Source organism: Zonotrichia leucophrys, chromosome 2, assembly GCF_028769735.1.
Source record: "Zonotrichia leucophrys gambelii isolate GWCS_2022_RI chromosome 2, RI_Zleu_2.0, whole genome shotgun sequence".
NCBI lineage: Eukaryota > Metazoa > Chordata > Aves > Passeriformes > Passerellidae > Zonotrichia > Zonotrichia leucophrys.
In genome coordinates, this window is record NC_088171.1 from 88,128,673 (window position 1) to 88,152,639 (window position 23,967).

At 37.6% G+C, this 23,967-nt stretch overlaps 1 protein-coding gene across 1 annotated transcript in view; it reads right to left on the reverse strand.

Moving 5' to 3' along the window:
• The window catches only part of MOCOS (molybdenum cofactor sulfurase), a 206,364-nt gene that overhangs the window by 78,997 nt on the left and 103,400 nt on the right, over positions 1 to 23,967 (reverse strand). The window contains exon 5 of the mRNA XM_064703449.1: positions 5,070 to 5,146. Within this exon, the coding sequence (XP_064559519.1) occupies positions 5,070 to 5,146 (77 nt within the window). The remainder of the gene's footprint in view (positions 1 to 5,069; positions 5,147 to 23,967) is intronic.

The window sequence follows — 23,967 nt, forward strand, 5'->3', positions numbered from 1 at the left end:
GATTTTGTATCTACGGTATAAAAAGTAGCCCCCATCTATTAATCCAAATTTGCTTTCCAAACACATTGTATGTGCTTGGCTGTACTTCCAGGCAGTTGCACAAGATGCCTCACCTCCTTGCTCATTTTTTAATACTGCCTCTGTAATTGTTTTAATTTCATCCATAGCCATTAGTAAATGAATGCTCACTTAAGCATGTTCTTTCTAATAAATTAACCACACTCTCAACAATGGCATCTTTTGATGCAAAAGAACCAACTGAGCTTTCTTTCCTCCTAATCTGCTATAACCAGTCACTTGAATATTAAAATCACCACAGACTTCTGAAATCAGATGTACACACACATTCTTCATATAAGCCATCTTTTTTTCACCACAACAAGCACATTTGCACCCTGGAGACAGAATTTTTTTTTGCCTTTGCAGGATAGTTTGCTGTCAGACTGTGAGCCTTTCCCCCTCAGAGAAAGCAACATCTACCTGAATAAACCTGGATTTGAGGCATGAAATATATGTTGGGAATCAGAAATCACTCCTAGAGTAATGGACAGATAAAGGCTTCACAAACAGAAAGCCTCCCCTCAGGGTTCTTCCAGAACATTTCCTGTTGTACTTTACTGGTTTATTTCAGCCACAGGAAATGTAGAGCCTGTCCTGCTCAAAAGAAGCTGCAGATCTAAAGGAAGCAAAAAAAATCCCAAAACACTATTTCCACCTTAACTAACCCGGTAGTTCAGCTTGCTAGTCCCAAAGGGATCATTAGCAGTAAAGTTATATAAAATTAAAGAAATGCCCTATACCACACTAAACTAATCATCTAAGCTCCTTTAATAGACAAAGAAAAGAGCTGATATTGCTGGCTTTTACTCCTCTCATTCTAAATTTCAAAGAATTTAGAGGGATCAGGCTGGTGAAGTAACTATCTGTTCCACTGATTTCAGTGGGAATCAAAATGGTAGCTCAAACATCATTTGTTGACAGCAAGATAAGGTAAATGCCATCCAGATTTTAAATGCAGATCTAAAAACATATTTGGTTACCTAACTCCCTGCTCCCCTTAAGATTAGTATTTATGTGATTTAATAAATGTCAAGTAAATTTTGTGCCCAAGGAAAGGAACTCAAGTATACCAATTCCTCTCCTATCTCCCATATTAGACTTTTCATGGCCCCACTGACTTCAATGGAAGCATTCAATAGTGCCCACACAGATGAAACACAAGTGAAAGTCCTCACAGTGAAACACAATCTCATGTTGCAAATCTAAAAGGGAACAAGTGCAGGCAACTCCTCTGTAGAGGTTCTGACTCATCAGTAGGCCATTGCTTAGTTTTACAGCAGCCATCTGATGTAAGGCAGGAAACTCACCATTTTTATTATAATCCCACATGTAGAAAGAAAGATACTTTCTTGCTTGCAAAATATTTAGACTGTACAGTTGGTATTCACATTAGTGAACCCCCAAATCCATTAGAACTATGAATGAAGCCAGCACTAAGGATGAAAGCAGTAAAATACACAAGCAACGTGGTCCAAGTTCAGGTGATGTGACCAGACAAGAGTAGGATGAAGCCACAAACTCTACACAAAAGAAATCCCAGAAATCCCTGACAATTGTACTTAGAAGACCATTGGTTTTTTCTGGCCCCTAAACTGGATGACTTATATAACCTTAAGTGTTTAAACACAATACACCTGAGAATCTGTGCAGTACTATTAAATGCAGGCTGCCAAACATCCCATCACTGACGGCAAGCAGTCCTTGATGGAGCAGAGCAAAATACAGCAAAAGTTCCAAAGACAAAGTTAAAAAACTAAGTTACCATCACCATTTGACATCTTGCACTACATTATGCTTTGGTTGTTTTGTGGTGCAATTGTCTTTATGAAAGCCAAAGAAACCTTTACTCTAACAGCCAATCAAGCATATGCTGAATTAGAAGCAACTTTCAATTCATCATCCTTAGGAGACTTAGACTGCATTTTAAAATTTTTTCCCATACACATTATATTTTCTTCTGAAGTGAATTAATGTTTCCTGAACAGACATTATAATCAAAGTAAACCTTATAACAGTAAGGCACAAATGATGTGTCTTAGTTTCATTTTTAATGCAGATGAAAATTTACTAATAAAAATACATACCATAAAAAAAACCTTTAAAAATCATATAGACATAAGACCTCTGGGAATGGTTTAAATACACATGCACATCATTATGCAATTCTTGCAGGAAATTGTTCTAAATGGAAGTTGAGACAGGTCAAGGATGTATTCAGATGATATCAGAGTCAGAAACTGATCTGTATGTTTCACAACACTGACTAACACTGAAACTCTGAGTTACTTTCCATTAGCGATTTTCTTCCCTATCTTCAATGATTACACCAGAATACTCCAGCTAGAGCATATCCCCAAAGAACTTCCGCAGTGCTTTTATTACACATTAGGACACAATTAATAATAACATAACTTTGCTTATTTTGCTTGTTTCTACTCTAGGCTGTTTCCAGTCCAGAATGAGAATCATTGTTTGTGTTTGGGGAGTGCAAAGCAAGTGCTTCAGTAGTTGCAGCAAAGTGAGATTCAAAAGTGACTCACATTTGACAGTGCATTTTGCCACTGAAAACTCTGACGGTTGAAGTGGAAGAAATATGCATGAAGAGGCTTAAAACAAATCTGCAGTCCTTCTGGACTATGAAGTGCTTCTACAGCATGCAATGGCTTTGTTGTATACACCCAAGTGCTAATAATCTCTGTTCAAAAGGAACACTGTGCTTTTGACAGAATTTAAATAATCTGCAAAACTCCATGTTGTCAATGATATTCAGGGGAGAAAAGGATGGTGAGAGGAAATGGCAACTGCAAATCCCTGAATCTCTTGTTGCATCAGTTGTGCCAGGAACATTGAATGTCCACACAAATTGAAGAGCAAGGCCCCCAAAACCTTTGTCTCACAGCCAGCACAGGAGAGCCAAGAGACCTGACATGGCTGAGCCACCCTTCACATCAGCTTTGAAAAGCTGACACAAAAAAATGCATTTTATGATGGAAAACATCCAAACACGACCATAGTTTGGCTACGTTCTACTATCGCCTTTGAGTGGCTTGTTTGATTTCCCTTTTGTATGATTAAATTCTAATTAACAAAAACACATCAAATGGAAATTTTTGTGATTATGTAAGCATAATCACAAAGGTTTTAATATGAACATGTTGCAAGTTCCTACTTATCTGGAACAAAAGCTCAATTCATCTTTGGTCATAGAAAATGGTCTAAGCTCAGGGCAACTTTGCAGAAAATTCTTAGATCATGTAGTGATTAAAATCCTTTACAGAACTCCATTTTTTCTTCCACTATGGATTTCTCCAATTTCTTATATCTCTCATATAATATCTTATATCTCTTATATCACTTATATATTTGCCAGCAGTGCTGGCACTTCTGCTTTTCAATGTGGCACTCCAGAATTCGACTAGACACTACTAAAGTACCTAGATCATACCAGCAGGGCTGAAATTTTAAAATTACAGTATTTGTCAAAACAATTTTTTAGTTACTTTTTCAATTTTCTCCTCTCCAGTATAGGTTTCTTCTTGTTTGTTCTTTCAGTTGATGTTTTCCCATCTTTCTACATTTTAGCACTGTAGGAAAAAATGTTTTAAAATTTTTAAAATAAAAAATATTCCCAAATTTTTGATTTTTATTCTTTATGAAAGAATTGTAAATATGAAAATTTGAGCCAGTTCATATTTTTGACAATTGAAAGATCTCAACACTATTTTTTATGCCTCTCTTCTATCGTGTCATCCACTGATACCCACTTCATTCAGATTCAGGGCTGAGTGTTTCCCCTCAGTCTAGTATTAAGAGATTTTTCAATTGTTAAGCTAGAATAGGCACCAATAAGATGGATGAGAAATGCAACAGAGGAGGTGCTATTATAAAATCTTACATTCATGGCAGGCAATGCTCCTACACATTAAAAACCAAAGCCCTCGTTACAAGTGAACATTTTTTTTTAAGAGTACACATTTTTGAGAAGCATTCTGTACTACAAGAACATATACTAAAGGCGGGTTACTGATCCCTGGTCTCCATGTTGAGCAACATAAAATAAAACATCCTTACTTGTTGGGTTTAGTCAGACTATTGATGTGGATGAAAACTGCTATTGATTTCCACATGAACTAGACCTGAAGCTTCTAACAGAATACTCCTCACAGAAGCCTTGTACTGGGAAGGAGAAGAAACCAGAATTCTTCAGATTAATCATGACAATAAACCTCCACAGACACTAGCTGAAATTACACTAACCTGAGAAGTACATAGCCCATGTCTCTCTGGACTCAGGCATCTTTTACATCATTATGCACTTTATGACTTTATATAGGAAATCGAAGAGTGCACTGGAGAAGGAGGTTCAGACATTGCACATTAAGTAATACACGTACTTGATCAAGAAACCCATTTCAGGAACATCCTTTGTTAACCTGGCACATTCTACACGTGGAAACAGGCCATGGTGCATCTGCACAGCCTGTGGTGCAAGCTTCCCTGCCCTGTTCAGGAGAGTCCCTGCCCCATGGCAGCAAACACAGAGAGACTGTGCTTTTGGGGTGCTGAGCCAGACAAGTCTATCCCAGAGGGAATGTGCCTTCTCACAGCACATGAGTATCACCCTTCACATACAGGTTCTGGCTTGAAGTTTTATTTGGGACTTCAGCGTTAGCTCCAGGGGCAGCAAAGTTTGACTCAAACAGTGTGAGTCACTCAGCTAATTTCTAGTGTTACTTTCCTATTGCATCTTTGTCAGTGTGAGGCAGATGAGATGTACTCAAATCTTGCATATCCAGAACAGTCTGGACCCTTTTTTTCCTTTCAAAACCAGGCAATAGGGAGCATGTGAATAAGCCAGTTACACTGAAGTCTCATCTTCACAATGATGAACATAGATAGTAAAGCTAGAAAGGAAAATTAAGCTAGAGCCATAAGAAATATGATCAGACCTGTGCCCTGAGCATAAATCCGGAACTGCAGTTTTCAGTATTAGAGTTATATTAACTGACCTGTGAGTTTTTCCAGAACATCAAATCCATGCTTCAGAGCAATGATATCAAGAAAAGATACTGTACCATCTTCAAACCTAAAGAATGGAATAAACGAGCACAGTAAATACAACATGCAGGTATAGTATTGATTTTAAATCTATTTTAAGAGTTATTATTTTTATATTCAGTGATTCTAATTTGCAGAGTGGAAACTCTTCCCTTAGGGATTCATCTGCCAGTCTTGTAGCAGAAAAATATTTTCCTCAAAGCAATAGAGGTCCACATAAACAGTTGCTTGCACACAGAAGTACATAATTTTCTCCTACATAGAGTAACTATGTACTAACCTACATTAAAGTAATGGTTGACAGTTATGTGTCATGAGCTAATGTCAAAACCCTAATTTACCTTCTGAGAATTTAGGGAATAGGTGAGAAGATAGGTGGAGACTTGTGTCCAGCCCCCCACCCCCTGATGTAATTACACAGTTGAGTTAGAAGGCTCCAGTAATCTGGTGCCAAAAGGAATCAAAGAGATCACTAACAAACCTCCCTCTGTGTGCTTCTCCTGGAAATTAATTTTTATCTAAGCAGCAGCAAGAGCATTATACATGGATGGAGGAGGGGTCCATCCCTTACCATCATCTTTTAAAGGAAACACCAAATAGAAGCAAACCCACTGAATTTTATTCACTACTCCAGCCATTCCCACAGTCCAAGAGGAGGAAGTGAAGCTCCACGGTGAGACTGTACTCAGGAATGGATGCACAAAAGTATTCAAGGGACCAGAAAAGACACCAGGAACGCATCAAAATGTTTCATTTAGGCTTTGTGTGCACAACAGTCCACAAGAAGTTTTAAGGAGAAATCATTCATTTTGTTCACCACAAAGAAGAATGCAGAATAATGCAACTGATGAAGTTAGAACTGTAGAGAACTCAATACTTTGAAAGGCTGAACCTGGGGTCACAGCAAGTCTCTCAGGAAGGAGCTATGCCCAAAACTGTAACAGTTAATGCTGGAAATGAACCCACCCTAAATCTCATCATTCAATTTTAAAATTAAACTTCAACCATGAGGATGAGACCTCCAGAGGGACCTGGTGTTCCTCGGATCTTTCTTGGAAAGATCAGATGATATCTACATTGAAGAATTAGTGGACAAGGTGGAACGTAAGACACACACTTTTGGGCAAAAATACTTTAAATACACCTTTTAGACCAGAAAATAGGGGATTACATTTTTTTTCTTGGGTGCATAATTTTTCATACTGCATGTTAAAAGCTTTTGGTGCCACAATTAAATATGTCTTGTGAAAAGGCTCAAAATTTAAAAATTTCATATATCAAATGCTTTTTCTTTAATAAAATAAGCATCAATAGAATAACATAATAGCTCTCACTTCTATCATAACTTTTCTTACTTCCTATTTTATTTTTCTATAGTTATCAAATATTTTCAACACTGCAAGTGAAACATCAACACTGAAGTACACATCAGCAGGTAAAGAACATATTAACCTTCCAAAAAGCTTTGGTAAAGAGCCACACAAAAGAAAAATGTAAGAGTGCTGTGTATATACGATAATATGTTCAGCAGCAACAAAAGAAGATAGAGGCAGCAAATAATTATAAACCATGTGATAAGAGAAAGGGGTGCAGCACTACAGGATGAATGATCCAAAAGAGAAAACTTATGTTCACATATTTTAACATAGCATAGGCCAAAGAATCTATCCTAGAAATGTCTGAATTTTCCCTACTAATTATTAATAATTGATATTGAACTTTAGAGAAGAAATCTTGTTGGTTGTCAGAGATGAAATGTAAAAGGGCCATTTGTGATTCGATAGAGGCCTAACACCAGGAATATTATCACAGAGACCTGTGGATCAGTATCTGAGGGAAGCATTACTCTGCCAAAAAAGCCATAAAAAAATTGGGAGGATGAGGAAGAAAAGATAAGGCAGAGGCTAACAGTTGTTTTGGAATTGAGCACAGAAACCTTTTGCTCTGGTTGCAGGAAAGGTCACAGCGATCCCCCATGTCTGCCAAGGAGAGATTACAGAGAGGATCCCTGAGGGGGAACTGACCTGCTCTGCTGAGTTACTCACAGTGGCCAGCAAAGCAAACAAAACACTGGGAACTGGACCAGAGCAGAGACACTGGCACTGCTCCCATCAAGGAGACTGCACAATTCCCAACAATTTTATCACTATCATAGTGATAAAATTGTAGAAAAGCACTTGAAAGGGCAACAAACGTGCCAACCTAGATTATCAAAGACATCTGAGTTGTACCCATAGCAAAAGAGGAGACAACAATTGTATTTCTGTATATCAGATTTGATTATTAGCTAAGCAGACAACTGAAGTATATCCAATGCTACACAAGAGGAGATATGCATGGACCATGTCTCTTCACTCTTCTAAGATCTTAAATATTTTTATGAAAATAATTCAGAGCTTAGGAGTCTTCTCTCAAATTAAAGAAAGTAAACAGAGCTGTGGGCTTTTGGTCAAACCTTATGCTTCAGAACAGGCCAATTGTCGTGGCATGATATACATCCTGCATTTAGTCCTTCCATATCACAAAAAAAAGTATCATCTCCTTGGAGCTTCTTGGCAAGCACCAGAAGACACAAAAGAAATTAAAATAATGCTAAAAAGATCTGCTCAAAGATATGGGCAAGTCATCTCTCTTTCTACAATTTAGATATGGACTATTTTGCAACATTCCTCTCTTCTATTTTGTTTGTTCATAGGGCCCCCTCTATTCCTACATTACCAGCTTCCCTGTTCTGATTAACAAAGCATGAACATGTTGTTATTCCTATAATATGTATATCTACACTACTTCCAGTGCACTTGACTCTCATAAATCCTCCAGATTTAGTGAATACCTGGTGTTCACCTTCATGTCAAAATTTTCAGGAATACTGTATCAATTCTGATATTCTGCACATTAAACCTTAAGTGCTATAAGCAGTAGTGCCATGGCCAAACATGATGCTATGAAGGGCAGCTGCTCCCTTCTTGGGACACAAAGAGCTCTCCCTCAGAATATTTAACTGTATTAAAGATTGAGAGGAAACATGCTCCTTGAATTGCAAAACACTGGCTTCAGTGGTTATTTTTCTGTTTGGTGCAATTGATGCTTCAAATGAACTGTTTCCCCACTCAGTGGCAGTTGCAGTGTTAGAATAATCAGTTCAGGATGAAGTTCATTTGAATGCTAGTCTGGAAGCCACTTCCTGTAGTAATCAAGATTTTGCAGCTGATGATGTATAAAGGATACTTACAAAGGCTAATACTGTGGAATACCAACCCAAGGAACAAGAAGCTTACCTCTCTTATCTAGTTCTTATTATAATTGATCTCACTTAATCACGTCTGGGATGAGCTCAGTTGCTTAGCTGATTGTGTTTGTGAAGCGCTAATAGCATTTCACATCCAATTGCTATCTGACAAACTGACTAAGCAACTCATGGCATAACAAAGAACAGAGCAGTGTGCCTAACATCTGTCCAGGAGTTATGAAGCTGATGAGCTGCTCTCCCTTTCCAAGTCACACAAAACATCTGCTTTTGGAAGAAAAACTTTTTGAGTCACAAGAGGAAAGTATTACTTTACAGTGAGCAGTCCTGCCTTTTAGGATCCTCCTAGGGATGGAGATGAGCTAGTCTTTCTTTGAATCTTTATTAAACTGGTTGTTATGACACTTCTCTGTTACACTTCTGCATATAAATGCTATTTTCTAAACTCACCATCCCACACTTCAGGGCAACTGAAACACAGAAGGAAACTCTGACATCTTGGGCAGTTTCAGTTCATCCTCCCTTAGCCAGGACACCTTTATGCAGAAATATAATGACAAGAATTCTGGCCTGGACAGATATGATTTGAAATAAACTGCTGAAGGGCTAAAAAAACCCCTTCATATTTGAAAATAGGACTTAGAGGAAATTTGTTGGAAGGCAAAAATATTACCCTGGAGTTGTACAGCACTGACTTAAGACTTCAGAAATTCCCTCAAGACCAATCAACCAATGCTGAGGTGGTGAAATATCTTTCATAATATAAGCTATTCTGCATATAAAAAGTATACAAGGGCTGGCTTTTAGGTGTTTTGGTTGGAAGCATCTGCTTCTGGATTGGGAATGCTCACTCGAGTGACTGAGTTGTTTGAGGGTTTTTTTTTTTGGTTTTGGGCTTTTTTCAATTCATTTGTGCAGATAGAGTAAATCTAGATGTAGAGACATTCTATCTCTGCAGAGTCACAGATTCACAAAATACCATGTTAGAGGGAACCTCAAGAATCATCTGGTCCAACCTTTTTTTGCAAAAGCGTGGTCTAGACAAGATGGCACATTTTGTGCACTAAATCTTAAAAGTGTGCAATGTTGGGGAATTCATCACTTCCCTGAGGAGATTATTCCAATGGCTGATTGTTTTCATTGGGAATGTCCAGTCAGAATCTCCTCAGGAGTAACTTGTACTCATTATGCCCCATATTTCCCATGTGATTCTTTGAATAAAAAGGAGTTTCCATCTTCTTTGTAGCCACCCTTTAAATACTGGAATATAGTGATAAGGTTTCCCTTCTAAAATCTAACCATTTGTCTTACTAGTCACCTTCAGCATGCTCAGCAAGATGCCAAACTCCCCAATACTGTGATCAAAAAACCATTGCTTACTGAGATATAATGAAAGCAGTTTTTCTTGGTTTTTGTGGAGCAAATCCAGCAGTGCCTCTTTGCCAGCAGGCACAGCTAACATATGTATAAAGAAGTGGTTCTCCACACATTTCCAAAACTTGATAAATGATATGTTAGCTATTGTTCTTCCAAAAAATGTTTAGGGTGTTGAAGTCACCCATAAGAACAGGGTTCTTGGTGATTTGAAGCTCATTTAGGTAACCCAAATATTGCTTTGTTGGCCTTACTGCCTTGGTTTGGAGGCCAATAGCAGACACCTCCTGTGAGATCCTCCTCGAAGATGACTCCTGTGATCTTGAGCCAGAGGCATTAGATAAGACTTCCATAATCACTGCTTCTGTCCATTCAAGGCTCTCCTTAACTTTGAGTGAGACTCCTCCTCCTCCTCTTCCCTGCCTGTCTTTATGAAAGAGCCTTCAACTATCAATTACAATACTCTGCTCATGCCAGTTGTCCCACCATGTTCGAGTTATTCCTACAATATCATAACTTCCTGACTGGGCATGGAGCTCCAGCTCCTCCTGTCTGTTTCCCAGGCTGCACGCACTGATATGTATACACTTGGTACATGGTGTTCTAGTTCTCACCTTGGGAGGCAGCTAAGGAACACTTCCATATGTGCAGTTCCTATCCAGAACACAGGCCAGAGCACTGAAACTTTGATAAAAATCCCATCACAAGGTCAAAAACAATCCTGCTCATTTGAGAGCATTGCTGAGTCAATGCAAAGTGCAGCGAAGGAGCACGGGGGGAACATCACTGTCAGCCAGCTGCCACTCTCCCTTACACCGGGGTAATGACTCCATTCAGGTCAAATGAACAGAAGTCATTCCCGAGTTTCTAAAGCAGGTAAAAGTGAAACCAAATCCATAGAGAATGCATATTTCTTGAATAAGCTGCTTTTCCTTCTTTTTCTTTTTTTCTTTTTCCTTTTTTTTAACATTCCTCAAGAGTGGAGCTGCCCTTTGAAGTGAAATGTTACATGAGTTCCTTTCATCTTTTCAATTCATTTATTTTCATCTAATTAAAAAATACAACAATGCAGAGAGGTTCTTGGTATGCATTTAAAAGTAGTTCATTCAGATGCTACTTTTCAGCTCTAACAGATACTCCATATCACCACCACATGAAACATCTGTCTCGGCAAATTCAATTTTTGCATTTTATATTTTTTCATGTTTATTATAAAGCAACATTTTCTGGAATTTCAACAGCACCAAGGGTATACAGTATGAAGCTCATGGTTGTAGGAACAGATTGTTTTCAGTCATATTCATGTTCTTAGGTTAGTAATTGCCATCTCTGATATTAGCAGGGGAACAGATTTTAATTGGTCTCACTGCTTTCCAACATCAAAACCCAACATTTGCAGAAGGACCAATATTTGTTTTGCTTTTCTTTAATTCAAAATATCTCATTACTAGGCTACAAAACCTTTAGGGCCCTGCTCTGCTCTTTAGAACTTTTATCAACTCCTCCGGAGACAAAGTTCTCGGGTACTTTTCCAGGGTATTTGTGTGTCTCCAGAGGACAGGATTCCCTGTGCCTGGCTTTGTCTCCCACAGGTGATACTCTTCATTTTTAGCAATTTGCTAATTGACTGTATTAGTCACTGTCTTAACTGGGGGAAATCCTGGTCATATTAACACTAAGAGCTGAACTTTAAGGCAGCATCTCTCAAGCCCAAGCATTTGTCTGTGGGCTTTTTGATCCTCTACTAGTAAAATCTTTGGAATATGATATGACCAACAGATGACTAACCTCAGGTACACACTCAATTTTGACTAAATACTTGTTGCTTCAATGGCATTCACTTTGTTTCACACAGTGAATGCCACTGAAGCAAGTAAATAAAATTAGGAGGTAGCCTGTTGTTACAGACACATATGCTACCATTAAACCATTCTTTTGTAATTATCTAACATTTGTTTAATTACCTGCACTGGAGTGTACTATAGAAAGCCAAGAATTTAAATGGTAGGAGGGCAGTAATAGATGTTAGACCTCTGAATAATACACCTATCTCACCACTTCAGCAACCCCCTTTTTACCTCTGTTAGTGGCACATTACACAATCATGAACAGTGATTTCTTCTCATTCAATCAAAGGAGATCCAGTGCCCTAAAACCAGCCACTTGTGGAGGAGAAAATTGAATTAATAAATCAATCCATTTTTATTTTTCACATGTCTCTGTGCATCACTCCCTTACGTACAATTTGATAAACTCCTAGCTGGTAACTTTGCTCACTATATATATCTAGAAAAATCTTCCCCATTTGCACTGAAAAGATTAGCAATCCTTAAGCCTGTTACTCAAATTGGTCTGAGCGACACACTGTGATTTTGTAGATTATCAGCTCCTCAGAGCTCTGAAACAATGAATAAATTATATCTCAGGGATAACATACTCCCCCCTGCCAACCCCTACAAGGACCCTCCAAAGTAAAATAATGACAAAATTACTTTCTTTTTTCCTCACTAGAAGTCATTGGTTGCAAATCAACCAAGGCACTGCATGTCACAGGCCAAAAGTTCTGTTCCAAGTTCACAAAATGGGCCAATATATTTTCATTGCATTGCTGTGGCAGATGGGGAGAAACAAAAATAATCTTTCTCCTGTAAATTCCATTATACAAAAGGATATTTCCTTGAGGTATATTAAATTTAAGTCTTTAGGAACATGAGGCCTGCTGGTTAACTACCCTCAAAGAATAATATGTTCAACTATCAGCTTGTTAGCCAGAAATTTATACTCATTCATCTTGACTTGTAACTTATTAATGTCAACAAGAACCACATTAAGGTGCAATTCAGTGTGAGCAGGCATATTGCAAATGATTTTTGTATCTGTCTGAGTATTTAACATTTGATATGCATTATACTCCCATGATTATATATCAATAATCCAAATGTTCACACCTCTGCTTCCCATGGGAAAGTAACATCCAGATATAACCCCAAGTAATAGTTAAAGAGAGCAATTTGCAAAGTGTATTTGCATAAACTGTTCAGTGATCAGCTATGAGTAATGAATCATTAATAAAAATTCAAAGCCCCTTCTTTGATTTTCTCCTTAGGAGGTAGGAAAGGATGAAAGAAATTCTGGAAGTAAATTTTTCATAGGCAAGAATCTGACCAGCTGTAACAATTTTTCTATGTTCATTAAAAACAGATTTGTTTATTTCCTCATGAAGATTGAGATGTAATCTTTCATCCTTAAACAGGTAGATTTGGGATAAAGAATAACTTTGTAATTATCTGCTAAAGATTTAAATTGAAGTATCAGTTTAAAAATTGGCAGACAAAAATGGATCCACTTGAACATAAATTCAGTCTTAAAAACCTACACCTAAAAATACAACTGTGTAATGGTGAGTGCCAGGGAGGCAGGCCCAGAGCAGTGACCTTGGATAAGGTTAGCAGTAACTTATCCTCAGATAATGGAGAAAAATCCCTGTGAGTGCTTTCCAATGGGTGGTCTCCATTCTGTACAAAGGTCTGTGCCTCGAAGAACGGGTTGCTGAGATGTATGAACTTTATTTCTGCTTCAGATAAAAGTGAATTCAGCAAGACTTCTGAGCATTTTATTTGCTCAGTTAGGGAGTGTGTTACTGATAAATAAAGCTTTATAAAGCCTTACTTATCGGTAACATGTATGGGTGGGTGCGGGTGTGAAAAAACTTCTCTGATGTCATCCACTTCTTTCTCTAGCAAAAAAATTCTTTCCAGATGTAATTTTCACAGGTTGTACAGCCAAGATTAGCAGAATGCATTGGGAGCTGTGAATTAGGACCATCATGTTAAATCTGTGTTGAGCACATTTGGGAAAGATGTGCTTGTCTTTTGTGGCAACCCAAAAACTAACGTAAGGAACTTCAAGTGTTGTTACTGTCTGTAAGACAGAGGCCCAATGTGTGCTCAGGAATGTGAGGGACCTGGACAGGCCAATTGTACAAGATTTAACAGGGTGAAACACTCAGCCCTGTGCTTGGGTCACAACAAACCCAGGCAGTGCTACAGGCTGGGGGCAGACTGGCTGGAAAGCTGCCCAGTGGAAAAGGTGGGGATCAGGGATTGTTTTGCCTGGAGAAAAGGAGGTGTTGGGGGAATCTTACTGCTCTTTACAGCCTACCTGAAAGGAGGTTGTGGCGAGGTGGGGGTCAGTCTCCTCTCCCAAGTAACAAACGACAGGACAAGAGGAAACAGCCTCAAGTTGCACAATGGGAGGTTTCGATTGGATATTGGAAAAATTGCTTTATGGAATGGGTTGTCAAGCTTTGGCACAGGTTGCTCAGGGAAGTAGTGGAGTCACCATCCCTGTTATTTAAAAGCTGTCTAGATGTGGCAGAGAGTGACACGGTTCAGTGGTGGACTTGGAGGTGCTAGACTAATTCAGATAAAGTACAAGAAGGAAATAATTTTTGTTTTCGCAAAATAGAATGAGTTAGGTGGATTTCAGAAGCTTTCATGAATGTGTTGAATATTTCATAGGTGTCAGCAAGAATAATGCTATCAGTGCTTTTGTCTTTTACTTCTGATTTGAACATGCATGTATGTGAAATTATTGTAGTTGGTGGCATACAGCAACTACAAGTACTAACAAGTGAGCACTAATCAGCTAAAGTCAGTTTAATGTAGGATATATATGTAGGAACAACACTGTGTATCCAGAAAGGCTGGCAACTTGACAGAACTGGCATTATTAAATTACTGCTATGAAACAGCTTAGGTTCAGAATACGGTTTTACTGGCTAGTTTGCATTTTGAGACCTTTGTGGTAACAGTGAAATCATTAAAGAAGAATGGGACAAGACAAATACAAGGAAGACTTTAGCTAATAAAACATTCTAAGGTGTATGAGTAGCCTTATTATGCCTAGGAGATACAATCAACAAAGACTTTCACAAGTAAAAGCCCTTACTGCTTCTGCATCTCTTTCATGCTTGATAAAAATTAAAGAATTGTATAGTAAGGTCTGCTACACCAAATCAGGTGCATCCTGATAACTACCTGGTTTACTGCAAGCTGTTTTTCCTCTTTGGGACTATAATATTCAGATTTCTTCCAATGTTTTTTATTTTTCAGCATTGCTGTGAGGCCTGCTAATACTTCGTTCTACCTTGTAGTATCTCAGGTAGTCAGCAGGTAGTACCTCAGTGATGAAGACTGGAAAGTTAAGAAGTAAGCAACTTTTCTTTCCAAAGATCAACTTTAACTGATTTTCCAAGCATGGACTGGGTATTGGGAGGTACAAATTTCCAGAAAATTGAATTCACAGCAGTGATACTGTTTTAGAAAGTACTCCTAATTTCTTACTGTTTTAAGCAGTTTGTAGTTTATACTGAAGAAAGTCAAGAAACCTTTCCATGCCCCTCCTCCAACAGAAGCACAGTGATGAAGACCCCAGGAATTTCATGTCCTCATATAATCAAAGTTGTCCTGGATCTGCATTGATAAGGTCAGTAACTGGAGGAAGTTCTGGAAATCCTCCAGTCATCCTAATCCAGAAGAAAGCATCATCTGAACTAACAATTCCTTCAAAAAGTCAGGAAAATTCTGGCATGTTACCAGGCCTTGCTGATGCTTGAAGAAGGGAGCCCAGGGAGATGACTCCTGTCCCTGACTTTGACAGAAAAGAGCATGAGTCATGCAGCTGAGGAAACAACAGGGTAAAGGAACAGCAGAGGGGTAGGAGTGGGTGCGTCAATAGAGAAATAAAAACCTTAATATTCATAGAAGCATTTGTTATGCAAGCAATGTCATCCCCAGCTATCACCCAAACAGAAAACAGGATAATGAGTGAGAAAAAACGGCAGAGATGTTTATATGCTAAAACAAAGTACATGGGCTACAAAATGGAGGGATTAGAGCCACTCTAGGACACAACCTTATTAGCATGGGGTAGAAAACCTTATTAGCATGGGGTAGAAAAACAATCACAAACAGAAATCATGCTAAAGAAAACACAGATAAATATAGGAGAGACAGTGATGAAGAAAACTGAAATGTTTTGAATTGAAATGCCTTTGGTGAGATGTTCAAAACAAGAAGGACTAGTAGCTAAGATTCTGCTATAGGCTATGTAGATATATAGGAAAAAAAGTTTTCTGGGTCCAAGAGATACTTTTTTATCACTCTCACAGAAATAAAATAATTTTTATTCAAGCAAAACCAAGATAACAGAAATGTTGGTTCAATTATTGTTTGATATCAGAGTGAAACCCAAAAAACACCTTCTAAAATAAAATAATTACCTGAAAATGGCTTTTACAAACAGTTATACAATACACAATAGGAGACTTTGACTTATTGAAACCCTGGTCAGAGGAATTACAGGTTTACATGTCACAGATGGAAAAACAACCTCAAATGATATTTTGAATGTGACTGGGGAAAATGAGACATTAATGGCCACGAAAACTGAACTGAAATCATCAAATACTTAGATAAAGAGGAGACTTAAAGTTACTTGATGTTGAGGTTAAAAAATAGATGGAATTTGCATCCCAAAAGTATGAAAGAAATAAAGAAAATGAACTTTTAGAGAAAGCCTCCAGTAATAACCTGCACTAAAAAAAACCCTCTTATAAGAAATGTTAGTACTTCTTATTAATGATGACATGAAATCAGAAGTGCTGCTCAGGGAAGGAAGCTACTGTTGGAAAGACAGAAAAAACAGGGATAAAGTGAAAATTCCCAGGAGCCAAGCCCTGACAAAACAAACTGTACAGTGAACTATTCTTTATATACAAACAATGGAAAATATTAAGGATATATAATAACATATAAATATATTAAAAAATAAAAATAAAAATAAAATTATTATGATTGTTATTCAAGAAGCAAAGAGCTGGTGGAAAAGTCTGAAAACTACCTGAGTAATTGGACTCAGATTTTAAGAAGGACTGATGAAAAGCAGGTCAGGAGATGATGACTCATGGCTGAAAGTGAGTGGAAAGTATCGAAACTGAAGTTATTGCAACTGGTGTGGAAACTCGTTTCAAAGGTTTTAATGTAGTTGAATACAGGCAGACAGATGAACTATGTTGCAGAATTATAAAAATTGGCATGAAGAAGTCCCTAAGACAAATAACACAGGCCGGTAAGCAAATTTTTCAGACCAAGAATGAAAACCAGAAAACACAGTATTTCTACTGAAGAAAGGGAAGCAGAGTTATCCAGGGTACAACACATCTGTTAGCTTAAACTCAGTGTTATGTACTTTCTGAAAAGAAGTCCTGAATGAAAGCACAATTAAATGAGTAAATAAAAGCATGTTCAAATGTATCATGGATTATGCCAATGGAAAATCAATCTTAGAAAGGCTGCCATTTTAAAAGCACATTATTTTTCTAGGTAAAGATTTTTTTAGGTAAAATGCAGAACCAATTTATCTGGATTTCAGTAAAATATTACCTCTAGTGTCATATGATGAACTATTACAGAACAAAGAATATTATGAGAGTGGAACAGTAGGCCAAGAAATTGTGCAGAAAGGGGTACTATTATACTTGGAAAAGGTTTCCCATTTAATTTCTTGAGCACTGGCTTTGGGACAAGTATCTCTTTTAGTAGTCTCAGTCATGATCCTGGCATATAAGGTCGGAATGTGAAAATAAATTGGGCTGCTGAAGTCAAATCTGGAGGCTGTCAGTGCTGGAGATGGGGGCTGTATAATGCGTGCAGTAGGAAACAGATAATGTTGAAAACCCTAAAAACAGAAATGGGATTAAATGTATAATATGCTATAATGTATGATAAGTACATCATCATGCATAAGCCCTATTATGCACTGAGGGATTACTGACATTAACTTCTGCCATGAACTGGAGGACTGTCATCCAAAATATTAGATTTGTCAGTCTATCAGATCAGCTATCAGCCATCAGGAAGACAAACAGGAAAACATGCTAGGACTTATGGATAGAAAAATAAGAACACCAATGATAAAGATTTGATAAGATTTTTTGTGGCAGGCTGTATATGATGAACAGAGAAAAGGAAAGCACATCTTAGAGAAGTGTTTGGTTCACTTAGTATGGAAATTCAAATCTAAGTAGAATTGCTTGGTAGATCTAAAGATGGAAAAGGTGGGTAGTAACCAGGAAGGAAAAACAGCTAAAAAATGTAGTTGAATGACCAAACTGACCACAAGGTAGTGTAGACTGCAAACTGAAAGTTTGTAAACATCCAAGACATGAGATCATAGAACCATTTCCGAAGATAAGAAGCGGGACCAAACCAAAACCAACATATCCTCCTTCCCCTCTTCCAAAGGTATCCCCCTCATTCTGCACACAAGCTCAGTATAAAGAGGGGATTATATAGTGTGCATGTATTTGACCGTGAATAGGTTGATTACATGACCCATAAAGTTTGTGCCCCCCTCCGAGAATCCAAAAAAAGAAAATGCCAAAATAGCAACTCCTTTTACTGTCTGAAACTGCATATGAAAATAACAACTGCACAAGTGTGTTACTTTGGGAACCCCTGAAAACCCTGGAGTCATCCCTCTTGGTGGTTTTCCTGTGACCAAGTCAATTCCATTTGACATGCAATTAGGGTGACACCATCTTGCTCAACATCAGCTGTGTAAGAGACTACTGAGATAAGAGCAAAAGAAATGCTCGTACTGACAGGGCTTCCCTTCTTATAAATTTGTGTGCAGATTCTGCCAGCCTGAGAGTGTGGTGTATTGACTAGTTCCCTGTGCTTCCATAAGGAGGGTCTCTGCTGATGGTGGTGAGGAATAAATAGATAATTTTATTTACATTGATCATCACAGAAGTAAAAGGTGATCTTGACAGCTGTACAATTTTATAAGATTATGTTAACACAGTAAACGTGGAAATACGTACTTGCATTCATGTTTTCTTTCACTTAAGAGTACAGGAAATCTCTCTGCTTCACTCATACCAGACACAAAAGACTCATGAAGGAAGAAAAATTCTAAAGTGACATTGCAATATAAAACACTCATTTCAAAAACTCAGCATGCACCAATACAGTGAGTCATCTATTGCTTCTTATGAACAGAAGCACTTTTAAAATTCAGCTCTCAATAAGTCTATAACTTTCCTGGACAAAAATATATTGAGTTTTTGTAAACGGCAGTGTTGCAGTAAGTGTAAGAGAAAATATTTGCATGCAAGTTTCACAAATTGCACCCACCACCAGAGAAAAAATGGTATGTTTTCTGTAAAAAAAAATAGTTCATTTACAACCAAAGACTAAGCAGGGCTGAAATGAACCTTCTTTCCCTTCCACTAGTTTGATTTTTCAGATAGAACATATAGATATTTCAGGGACATGCAGCCAGATAACTGATGCTTGTAAAATAATTGGCAATGAAGATATTTGGTGTGAGTAGAAATACCCAATAGGAGAACCAGGTGACATTGCTCCAAATACAGTACATATAGTTGACAAAATGTACGTATCTTCTCGTCAGATTTGCTAACCCCTGGAAATGGTAGAAAGGAGGTAGCTTTCTATGCAGGGAATTCATAATATACAGAGGAAAGTATACTCAGAATTGAAAGTATGCTTAGTACTACACAAGAAATAAAGTACTTTGCTAAAACAGAGTCTTAAAAAGATAGCAAAGAGAGCAAAAAATTCATTCTTGAGTTGCTATGAGCTCTGACTGGGCCAATAGGGTGCTGTGGTGGTGCACCAGAGCACAATGGGAAGCAGCACAAAGCATTGCTACTCTCAGCTTAGTTGTCAGATTCCCAGATTGCCCAACACAAAGGAAAAGAGTTTGCACCAGCAGAATGGGAGCTTCCCAAAGGCAGAAAGTTCTACAGTGGAAAATAAATGTGAATTTGGACTGAAAAGGTACATAGAGTTGCTATTCAAAAATAAAATATACAATTTTTAGGGAAATACAGGAAACTTATTAGTATGAAGGCTGAAATACCACCCAGAGAGTATGTTTGGTGGTCAGAGGGATCCCTTATTTAAAATTTAGTTCAACACTAGTCTTCTATGTAAGACAGCAGAAATCTGGAATGTCATATGTCACCTTAAAATGACACAACCAGTAGGTCTCTGAAAAGTTTTGCCTTTAAAATGATTATTCACATAATGAATTCCAAATGTATTTCAGATTTTTAATCTCTTAATATATGTAAAAAACCCCATATAAAAACCTAATAAGACTGTCAGCCCATTCAGTATTTTGATATATCAACTATGCCTTCAGAAGACTTCTTTCCTTCACCCTCCCTTTCCCGAGTATGTTAATGTTTGCTTTACTGGTTATAATTACTGAAAAAAATCCAGTTGAGATTAGATTTCAGTTATAATTAATGATGAATGTGTCAAAGTATTATGATGTTGTTTATCACACTGCTTGCAATGTAATTTAGTGCAATAATACTAAGGCTTGCTATGTGACAGTTATTTAGCATTTAAGTCTTCTTAAGATGTTCTGCAGAGTATCCTGAATGTTAACTATGGAAAGATTATTTTATACAAAAGCAGCTTCAGGCAAAATGTAGCGACAACTTGCTAGAGCCCAGCAAAAGCTCTTAAATCTTATGTCATCTACAAGCTGAAACATAATAATTAAATAATCTAGACATGCTGTAAAGCTAATGAGAAATCCAAAGGATAAAATTAAAAACTGACATTAATAGGGCAGCTTAACCATATGAGGGAATAAACAGTCTTTGTTCTTTCTGGTACAATTTCTGAAGAAATATCTTTCTTTTCAATGTGTACATACACACAAAAGATTGAAACCTCAGATCCTGGGGGAAAGAAAAAATTAATAACTTTGGATGCCATAGACAGACAGCTCAGGGTATTTTAAGGCAAGTCTTAGCCGTTCTAGTTTGTTGTGTTGGGGGTGTTTTTGTTGGTTTGTTTTTGTTTGGCTTTTTTTTTTTCTCTTTGTAGCCACTACATTAATTTTCTTTTCACTTCAGATGCGGTCCAAAGAATTTTCTACTGTCAGGGGGTCCCCATTGTGCATTTACTTGAATGCTTGTGAATCTTGTCACTGGCAATAAATGTGCACGCTTGCCCTGAGGAGCTGTGTCCCAGCACAGCACAGAGCTGCTGCACATGACCTCAGATTGAAAAGGAAAGCAGTAGTTTTACAGATATGGACTGCGATGACCTTAGACAAAGGTAACTAACTGCTACGTGTTTTTACCAGGGAAATATCAGGCATGGTGGGAAACAAGAATATGTTAATTATTTTCATAGTTAGCATAGCTAAAATGAAAAAGTCTCAACATTCAGTCCAAATCTAGATGCAAGGTCTAGTTTAAAAAAACCTGTACACACACATAGAAAATCAGTTCACTTGGGGATATTGTTTTCAAGCTGCAGCATGCTGAAAACATCTATAAAATTCAAACTTCTCAACAGAATTTATTTACTTTGTTTTGGTTTCTCACTATGCCATATTCTGTGTACATATGACAATGCACATAAAATTTACTAACATGTTGTAATCTTATCCTCCTAAACCCAAACACACTTGAGGGACACAGTTATAGGCTCTGATTAAAAAAAAAAACAGTTGTCCACAAATTCTTCTGAAAGCAAACCTAATGCTGAAAGTGCTGCCATTCTTGTAGAAAAAAATCTGAATTTTCTTTGCTTTGGTATAAACCTAGAAATGAATATTACTAATATCTTGCTGACATATGTGAACTGCAAAAAATCTAAAATTTCTTTTGACTTGTAGCCTATGAAAATAACTGTTTTCATAGCAACCATATTCTCTAGCTTTTATGGTATTTAGCAAACTACTGCTCTTTAGGCTATTTTCTGGCTAATACTTTATATTTTTGGGGGAAGGGACATATCTGATAATACACTGTTAAGAACATTACAACTAATGTAATTTTGCATTTGCTAATGTTTCTAAAGCTACGTTTGTTATTGGAATTCAGCTCTGCAGACATGAAGTTTAATACTACTAGACTTAAGTATTTGTTCAATTAACCAACACAGCATCCATTAAAATTCTGGTGTTCAAACTCACTTGGGCCATTTCAAAGACTCCCTTGAGAAAACCAGAATAAATTAGTGAGATAAGTGGAAGATTTTTGAGAGGTACAATGTTTGATATAGGCACATTCATCATTGACAAAAAAAACTTGGGAAATTTTAAGTATGCTTTTTTTCCACCTTCTGTTACCATAATAACAAACACCAATGATGGAACTAAAGACAACTACCCACAGAGATGGATATTGATTAACAAGAGAGATCCTGGCAAAATTCCACTCTTAAGAAGCACTTGGCCACAGGCCTGGAGAGTCTGGCCACTAATTTTAAGTGGAGCCTTTGAGCTTTTGAATTGTTCTAATGACACTCCTGCTAGCAGCAACAATTTCTGTGGATCAATTTAACATGGACTGTAATCAGAATTTGTGACTCATTTTTCCCTTCCTCCTTCCCTCTGTACACAGGTAGATGTCGCCAAGAAGAGTGTTCAGGTAGGTTGAGAAAAAGCACCATGCCGCCTTTTTCTGTTCATAACACCCATGTCCACAGAGGAAGAAGGTGCCTGGGGAATTTTCTGGAGAGACTGGCAGATACAAATTGCTGGCTGCTACCACGAGATGTTCTCATGGAATACTGGTGCCTATGTCTAAGTTCACTGCTCTTCAGAACTTGCACTTCTCCTTGGTCTAACAGATGCCATCTGCTGTGCTGCCTTTACTTGCACTTTTTTTCCCAAAAGATTGAAGCTGTTTTTTAATTTTAAAAAATAACATAAAAATGAAATTTTTCATTGAAGTTATGGGAGTCCTTTTGACTTCCCTGCTTTTGGGCAGATACATGGCACTTTGCTCAGTTTCCAAGTTAAATCATGCAGATCATCCATTGATGTGAAGAAATGTGAGTTGAGTAATTTCAGATTTCTTTCCTATATACCTGGGAGATATAAGTCATCAATGTTTATCCTGATCAGAATAAATTGGACACTTTCCAAACAATTGCTCACCAGCACCAGCTCAGGAACACATTCAACCATTCAGCTCCTCCAGCAACCTCACACCACTCTGCATGGTGGATCAGCTCTGTGCTAACCACTGTGAGCAGGTTATAAATTAATACCTTGTGTCCTTCCACGACACCTTTCATTAGCATAGATGCTAATGAAATACAAGCAATGTATATTAACCTAAATGCTACTGTAATTTTATCTTCATTTATATTTTCCTCAGCCACTATTTAAAATCAAATCTTAGTGAAGCTCTGACTGACCTTTTTGAATACACATACCAAAAATAAATACTGCTCTCCTGCTTTACAAAAGTGAACTGGAGCTTAAGCAGACAAGAGCTGCAGTTTCAATTTTGAGATACAAAAATGGGAGCTGCATTTGGGTTCTGTTTTCAAATGCTGGGAGTAGCTACTGTTCTGCCGACTCACCAGTGCTGGATTTCAGAGTTTAACAAAGGCATTGGTGTAAAACACATTAAACACATAACAGTTTGGGGAAAATAAAATCTGTGTCCAGTTTCAAAATCTATGTTAAGCAGCAAGGATACATATCCTAAAGTACAACAAGAAATTTATGGAAATTGAAAAATAGAGATTAGCATATACACAAATCAATTCTAAGTATTTCCTTTAGACACAAAATGATAGAACCATAAAGGTTGGAAAAACCTCTGAGATCACGTCCAACTGCTAACCCAGCACTGCCATGTTCACCACTAAAACATATCCCCAAGTGTCACATCCACCACTGTGACACTTGATGCCTTTTGAACACTACCAGGGTTGGTGATCCACCACTTCCCTGGGCAGCCTATCTCAATGCCTGGCCAACATTTCAGTGAAGAAATGTTTCCCAATTATTAATTTAAACCTCCTCCAGAGCAACCTGAGGCCATTTCCTCTCATCCTGTTGCCTGTTACCTGGGAGAAATCACACTGAATCATAGGCTATTACTCCTTTACAGAGTCACAGCACACTGGCAGATTGCAGACTGAATAATGAAGAGCAAATAATCAGTATTGTGTACATCTAAGACACAAAGCTGCACAGAGAGACTGTCTAAAAACAGAATGTCATCTGGAAAAGGACAAGAATTCCCTAAAGTAGTAGAGAAATGAAAATATTTAGTCTCAGAGCCTCTGAAAAGCACAAATTAACATGACTGCTTAACATACGTGAGGAATGCTTAAAGTATCAAGGGACTATTTGAAGGCAACATGAGG